The sequence below is a fragment of the Epinephelus moara genome, chromosome 11 (genome assembly GCF_006386435.1).
Source record: "Epinephelus moara isolate mb chromosome 11, YSFRI_EMoa_1.0, whole genome shotgun sequence".
NCBI classification, from domain to species: Eukaryota; Metazoa; Chordata; class Actinopteri; order Perciformes; family Serranidae; genus Epinephelus; species Epinephelus moara.
Genome location: NC_065516.1, coordinates 1,642,595 through 1,650,569, shown reverse-complemented (window position 1 = coordinate 1,650,569; position 7,975 = coordinate 1,642,595). Strand labels below are relative to the sequence as shown.

Here is a 7,975-nt window from a genome sequence, read left to right as displayed (position 1 = left end):
CAGGGAGACTGGAGGAAGAATATTTATTGGTTCGGGGAGAGTCAAACAAAAAACAAACAAACAAAAAAGAAAACAACGCCACCCCCTCCTCTAATAGGTAACGAACAGTCCCTAATGTGACTCAAGGAAGAATTACAGGGACATTTAACCTAGAAAGAAATGACAGCCAATGTACGTTTGTGGTTGAATACCAAATAAAGCCATTAAAATATTAAAACTAGGGAGCTGGTCTTGTGTTGGAAAACGACTGCATATTTTAAAAAGCTAAATAAATATATATTCGGTAGATCTTGGGCTTCCTGTTGTTGTGTTTTTAGTGTTTTTGTCCTTCGCGAGACGCCATCCTCCCTCGTTGCCGTAGTAACTCAAACTCCATTGCACGAATAACGATGGCTAACGAAAATATTTCAGACTTTTACGCTGCTTTCTGCGCAGAACATGAGATAAAAATAAACCCACACATTTTACAAGTGTTAGAGACGACGACGGAAACGGAGTGAGTGGCTCTACGTAATCTGACATTACTTAAAGTTAACGTGTTTTGACGAAACAAGCCGTAACGTTATGTCAAGATCATTAGCTTCCGACATTAATGTTGCCTTCAGGTGTTGCTGCCTGATAACCTGACACTGATATTTTCAGTGGCAGCATCACAGTTTAGAAATATTCCATTTTAAATGAGGTGGTGGAAAGTAATTAAGTACTTTACTTTAGTGGTGGAAGAAGTATTCAGATCATTTACTTAAAGTAAAAGTAGTTTAATAATGCCACAGAAATATTCTGTTACAAAAATACAAAATACAAAATTCTGTTTTTAAAATGTGAAAAATAAGTGCAAAGGTATTACCATCTAAATATACTTGAACTACTAAAAGTAAAAGTACTAATTTTGCAGAATGGCCAATTTCAGACTGGCTTGTTGGATTATAATTAGTAGTTAATGTGTTCATCACTTTAATGTTACCGCTGGTATAGGCAGAGCTAATTTTAATTACTTGATTTATCGTTGGATAGATTAACCTGAAATAACATATCATGTATTATTTGTTTTTTTATTTCTTTATTTCTTTATTTTGTATTAATAATCTGAATCTGTAAAAATAAATCTAAACAAGTATTAGAATGGATCAAATAAATGGAGTAGAGGTAAAAAAAAAAAAAAAAAAGTAGCATAAAAATGGAATTACTGAAGTAAATTACATCCAAAATGTACATTAATTCAGTAAATGTACTTTTAGCCACTGCTTTACTGATGTAACAATTACTACACTGTACTGAAGTTACAATTTTGAATTTTTGCACTTTACTCATGAAGGCGACTTTTTTCTCTGCTATTCAAACTTCTACTCCAAAACATTTTAAAGGAAAATATTGCACTTTTTACTCCATTACATTAGTGTAAATGCTAAAGTGCACAATTACCTTGTTACTTACAAAATATGATCAAGAAAATATATTGTATGTTTATAAAATTACGCTACTCAAAATGAAATAAAACAAATTTAAATTTTCCAGGTCAACTAATTACAACAGTAAAATGCTGCTGCTTCCACTACTGATACTACCAGTTTGCAACTACTTTTTTCTTAGTTTTGTTTGGATTTTCATGCAAGAACTACTTAATTTAGAAAATAAACCCACAGCAGCTGTTCATTAACTTTTAGTTATGCAATTTGTTTGTGTTCCATTCAAAAGCATGTAAATCCGATCAGATTTCAAATTTAATGCAGTGAGTCTGAAGGCAGCATGAGTGTTTAATTATGAAATTAATTAAAGTTTTTTGTGTGTGTTTTTGGCAGGAACACCATCTTAAAACTGACCGGTAACAACCGCCTAAGACGTGTTCAGCGACTTGATGACAAAGATGTTCTTGCTCTCTCAAAATGTCTCAGAAACAACAAGAGTGTGGCAGGTGAGCTGTCAGGTATAGGTGAACTCCTTAGGACATGTTTAACAATGTAAAACTTGTTTTCTTTGTTTCAATAGGTCTTGATGTCAGTTACAATAACATATCAGATGAAGGGGTTGGACACCTAGCTGACCTCTTACAGGTGAGCAGGAAATTTAATTAAATAGTTTAATTCCTTGGACAGGTTGGTGGTAAACTGCTGTTACCCCATATGGAGTTTTTTTTTTTTTTTTGCCATATTATTAATGCTCCACTTGTAGTCGATGTTTATCTTTGTGTTTTCACTGAGCAGGAGGAGAGCTCAGCTCTGCACTCTCTGAACTTGATGTTCAATAACATCCAGACAGACGGCGCTGAAGTTCTTGCCAAGAGCCTTCAGGTTCATACCATTCTCACACACACACACACACATACACTCACAGAACTACTTTTTATAGGCACCTCTTCTGCTTACTTTTACTTTTATTTAATAAGAACAAATACCAAAAACAACAATGTGTTACTCTGTCTGTCAATGCTGTCTGACTTACTGTCTGCGACTCTCAGCTCCAAGCATGTTGATTCCTACTGAGAACAACCCTAATATATACTGTATATACATATGTATTTAGAAAATCTAAGTTATTTCCTAAAACACCTGATCACTGTATTTTCATCGAACAGAGGGAAGTAGTGCATTTGTTGGGGACTATTTTCAGCGGCAGATTAATCTACATTTGTTACTCTAGTGAGTATTTGTAGCAGCAGCGCAGTGATTGTGGGATTGATTAAGCTACAGTGTGTGTTCATAGTGATAAAAGACCATGTCACCCAGTGCAACAGTGTGACCCACTGATGTGTTTTTAATAACAATGGAGCTAGCTTTGTGACACAGAAGAAGAAGATATATGAGGCTGTAGGTGCACACCTATGGTGCACACACAGTACTTGTTATTGGATACATTTACTGTTGGTTTGAGTCTGAACATGAGATTTATTGATAGTAACTACTCGGATACTTCGCACTTCTGCCTTAAGATGTTAGATGTCAGAAAGTGATGATATCTCCCTCTGCCTCTCTCTCTGCAGTGTAACAGCACCTTGGTGTCCCTCAGCCTGTCAGGTAACAAGATCGAGAACAGAGGAGCCATGCATCTGGCCAGCATGCTGCAGGTGAACACCAGCCTGAGGGAGCTGGAGCTGGCCAACTGTGACCTGGTAAACACACACACACACACACACACACACACACACACACACACACACACAAAGAGCACATCATGCTGGTACTATTTATTCTGTAAAGCATCAGGCTAATAACCAAAGACTGTGCAAAATAATGGATGTAGCCATTGTGACGTCACCCATTGGTTTATGGACTCCTGTTTATGGACTGAGTTTGGCAATTTATTTTCTTTTTTTGTTGCTGATATTTGTATGTCCTGTTTGTTGGCAGTGTTGTTCTATATGTAAATATGTTACTAATACTAATATATATATATTTTTTTTTTTACTTTTTGTTTCTTTGTTGTATTGTAAGAAGCCTTTTGTAACACCTTTGCTTAACGGACTACAAAAGAAAAATAGCCCCTTCGTTAATTGTGGCATTTTTATACCATGTGTACTTGTTCATTTGTAATGTCCCATCACAAATAAATGAAACTAAACTAAACTATATTTGGACGAGGTGGTGAAGCTGTGGATGAGTGAGGAGTAGATCTGACTCATAGACTGCAGCAATGCCTGGCAGACAGCCTGTCATTCAAAGCAGCCTTGCCCTTAACTATGAGTATCTTTAAGCTTTAATAAAATCAAAATGGGTGAGTAATATAAAGGTTCACCCTTGTACAGTTGTCATAAACAGGAAACTTAGCTATTGAGACCAAAACTGTTTTTTGTACCAGGCTGTAAACATGCTTATTTCTGCTGTAATGTTGGACATATTAACATGGGGGTCTGTGGGGACTGACTCACTCTTGGAGCCAGCCTCCAGTGGCCATTACAAGAACTGCAGTTTTTGGCACTTCCATTTTGGCTTCATTTTTCTGCCCCAAAGACTGTTGCTAAGTGACAATTTGTTACACAAAATTAACCTCAAAAATAATATATATGAATATTTATTTTCTTCCTTTGATTTTACATTGATAATAAGGGGTGTTGTGTTGGCTGCCTCTGTCCCTGCAGGCCACTCAGAGTGTGATAGCATTTGCTATCATGTTGAAAAGCAACAAAACTCTTTGCTCTGTTGATATCAGCCGGCCACTGCTCTTCAGCCACCAGGTACAAACACACTGAGCACCACACTGGTGTATTATACACACAAAATCACATTTGATAAATAATACAAGCTCAGCATACATGTACAAGCTCATACACATCAGCAGACAGATGTATGACTCTTCTAACCTGAAGCTCTCTGTCTGTCTCAGGAGGAGTGGGCAATGCACTTCTCTGAGATGCTGGCAGTGAACAGCAGCCTGGTGGAGCTCCACCTGGGGAAGATGGGGATGACGGACACCGGGATGGAGAGACTGACTGAAGGCCTGCGGCTCAACCACGGCCTGCGCTACTTGGACTTGCACTGGTAGGAACAAAATCATCCTCTACAGCAAGTTGTTTATTCTTAAAATCCTCCTCATCCTCTGGATAGATGGAGTGAAACAGGTACATTTCAGAATCCACTGAACAGTCTTCTCTTTGTTGTCTTCAGTAACCGAGTGACTCGTGATGGCGTGCATCATCTGGCCAAGCTGCTGAAGCAGAACCTGACCCTGGAGGTCATAGATCTGTCATCCAATCGGATTGAAGATGAAGGTGCTGTGTACCTGAGTGAGGCCCTTACCTGGCCAGGCTGCGTCCTGAAAGAGTGAGTCCAACACACTCAGACAAAAATCATCCTTGCAACATTAGATAACCATTAAAGGGGCATTCTACCCTCTGGCTAACGGCACATTTTCTTCATACCCGCTGTTGCTTTTAAGACGTGATGTATTCTGTGCCACCTTGGTGTCAGGGCACTGACTCCCAACCTTTCTAGCTTCCTAAAGTTAGGAATGTCTAATTGTGTATGACTGTGATCATGTCTGAACAAGACAAAGTATCCAGTTTTATTAAACTTACTTTAAGGATTTTTTAGAGATTTGAAAAAGAGGAAATATCCCGTTTTTGTTTTAAAAGGATTTGTAGAGATTTGAGGAGGGAAAAATTCATGTTTTTACTTTCATTAAAGGACTTTTAGAGATTAAAAGGGGATAAAATAACCTGTGTTAGGTATTTGAAGAGAAAATGTAATCCTGTTTTCCTCATTTTAAGAAGTTTTAGAAATTTGAAGCGGAGAAAATATCCTGGTTTTACTTATTTTAATCATTTTTAGTGGTCTGAAGGTGTTAGAATATCCAATATTTCACATATTTTACAATGTTTAGATGACTGAATTATTATCTGTTATCAGACTCCCCTGTAGCATCTGAAAGTGTTTACAGGAGACATACAAACACTGTCTCTGTCTGTCAGGCTGTCTGTCAGCAGTAACAACATCAGGACGGAGGGTCTGCTCTCTCTGGCTCATGCTTTGACAGTTAATACATCTCTGAACCACATTTACATCTGGGGGAACCACCTGGAGGAGTCGGTCTGTCAGGTGACATTTTCTACACATCCTTTTCACCTGTCAGAACTGCAACAGAGACACAGTCATATTTTACCTCATAACTTTAATTCTACCCCTTCAGGCCTTCAGAGATCTGATCGCCAGCGGCCGTCTTCCTCCAGAGCAGACGGATGTTAGCGCCTACGAGGTGGATGGTCAGGTGTTTCTCGCTGAGGTCTTCCACTGTTTGAGGAGACACTATTGCAGCACAAACAGCTCCGCTACAGACACATCCCCCAACTCCGACACTGCAACAGACCTGCTGACACACCACACTGCCAGCCCTGACTTTACCTCTGCACCACACACTGAGAGTCAGCAGCTTGTTCCCCTACAGTCCTGTTAGGGCTCTCGTTAATCTCAAAACCTCCTCACACCCACCAGAATCCCAACAGACTTAAAGAGACCTGACTATAATGCACACACATCAAATAAACAAACAACACAATGTATATGTGCCAGAAGAAAGATCTTGTGAACTCTCAAACTTGTGGTGATAAAATAAGTCTTCTGAACAATCAATTGTTGCCTGTGAGATTTTTTTAATCAAAGGTGCCTCCAAAATGTAAATCCTTATATCTTATTTACATTTAAGTGTATAGTGCATAGATTTAAGGGTGTATAATGTAAAGTGCAAAGATTTAAGCTTGTAAAATAAACCTATGCATGCATGCTAGACAGTCAAGTATTCCATAAGAGCATCCAAGTTCATCACAGATTTTATCAAACTGGGCAACAAAGAAACTGCAATTAAAAACCAATGAAAGGAGCCCAGAGAAGAATGCGGAGGCCAAGTGCTCTATGTGACCACCCCCATGTTTGGTTAACACGCAGCAATCTGCTGAAGTTGGAACTCGGAAAAAAAGTAAGACCTTCACATGGAAAGGCGCAATGGAATGGTCATGCTATCTATCTATCGAACTATCTAGTGAGTTCCCCGACATAGACACACCTGATGTCACAGTAACATGGCGTTATTACATCTGATGTACTTTTTGGGGAGTGAAATGTGCTGTAATAACATTGTAGCTACCATTTCCATTTACTTGATTTGCGCTTGATATAAGTCTTTTCACACATGCGTATCTCCATCTCTGTCCACACAAAATGAATGCACACAACAATGTGATGTTGGCTGTGGTGGTTCACTCTGTTCAGCTCAGCACCCATTCACACGAATCTAAGCTGTAGTTCGATATTTTAGCGAGCAAAGACGAGCAAGAAAAATGACTCATTTTATACAGTCTTTCTCTTCACTAATGTCGCTGTGGTAATTGATCTAAGCCTCTGTAGATGTTTGTGAAGCTCAGAGACATGACATACGAACATCAGTTTGCTGCAGGCATCCATGTTTTCCCCAGCAGATGCACTGGGACACATCTAGGTCAGTGGTCAGGAATACTGAGTCGGCGACTTCTGACTTGCAATAGATTGCAGCATAAGTTCAGGGAAATCAGTAACGGAAATAAAATGTTCCTCAGCAGATACAGTTTGCCTTGTTCTCCAATAAAATTGTGGACACAGTGAACACAGTTCATTTCACTGGTTGTGAGTTTGACTATTTTAGAATTATTATGAATACCATATCTTGCATATAGATATTACAAACATGTTTAAATATTTATGTTAATTTCAGCCACATTGACTGACCCTAAGTCCTAATTCTTAAACCAAATTTTAGTTAATAGTTAAATTTATGCTTACAAAATTATCTGGGCAACATGAATATGAATTAGGTCATAATCAATCTGCAGTTAAATGTTAAGTGTGTAAGATTTTGGGGAATTTAGAGGCATCTAGCCAAAAAGACTGCAGAATGCAACCAGCTGAAACTTCTTCCCATTAGAACTCCTTCAATGTTCTTTGTTCAGGAGGTTTTAACCAGGAGCTGAAGTATCTGCAGAGGTCTGTAACGCTCTCGTCACGACAGGGCTTCTAACTACATTGACTGATGCAAAAACGTGAATATCCCTATCTAGAGCCAGTGTTTGGTATGTCCGCTGTGGGCTACTGTAGAGCCATGGCTGTAAACATGGCGATCCACAAGGACCCACTCCCTATGTGGATATAAATGGCTCATTCTAAGGTAAAGAAAATTTAATGATTATTTTTGAGTTATTATACACTAAATAAAACATACTTATTATATTTTTTCCATTTCTGCCAATATATCCCCCTAAATCCTACACACTGGACCTTTAAAAGTAAAAGGCTAAATGAGCTTTCCAAGATATTTTTGTCCAATTTTAAAAGTTTTCAAGCTCTAGAAAATATCAAAAATATTTTACGGATTTTTACAATTTTCAAGACCTGAGGAGATCCTTATCAAATGTACAGACTATTATCCAGGGCACAGTCATGTTTCTGCTTAAATCTCAGAGTGCTGGTGATGGTTTTTATTACAGATGTCCTTCTTTAGTGACATATGATATCAGATC

The 7,975-nt window shown here is 38.3% G+C and overlaps 1 protein-coding gene across 2 annotated transcripts; it reads left to right on the top strand.

Moving 5' to 3' along the window:
• The first annotated feature begins 357 nt into the window (after nt 1-357).
• On the top strand, nt 358-7,899 carry lrrc34 (leucine rich repeat containing 34). 2 transcript variants are annotated; one of them, XM_050057332.1, is made up of 10 exons: nt 358-496; nt 1,800-1,912; nt 1,987-2,051; nt 2,202-2,288; nt 2,978-3,106; nt 4,073-4,168; nt 4,321-4,472; nt 4,599-4,754; nt 5,402-5,528; nt 5,620-7,899. In XM_050057332.1, the coding sequence occupies exons 1-10, from the start codon at nt 390-392 to the stop codon at nt 5,881-5,883; spliced, it is 1,296 nt and encodes a 431-aa protein (XP_049913289.1). In that variant the 5' UTR covers nt 358-389; the 3' UTR covers nt 5,884-7,899. The 2 variants fall into 2 exon arrangements, with proteins under 2 accessions (XP_049913289.1, XP_049913288.1); XM_050057331.1 differs by having other exon boundaries at nt 4,318-4,472; nt 5,620-7,894.
• Nucleotides 7,900-7,975: the final 76 nt, after the last annotated feature.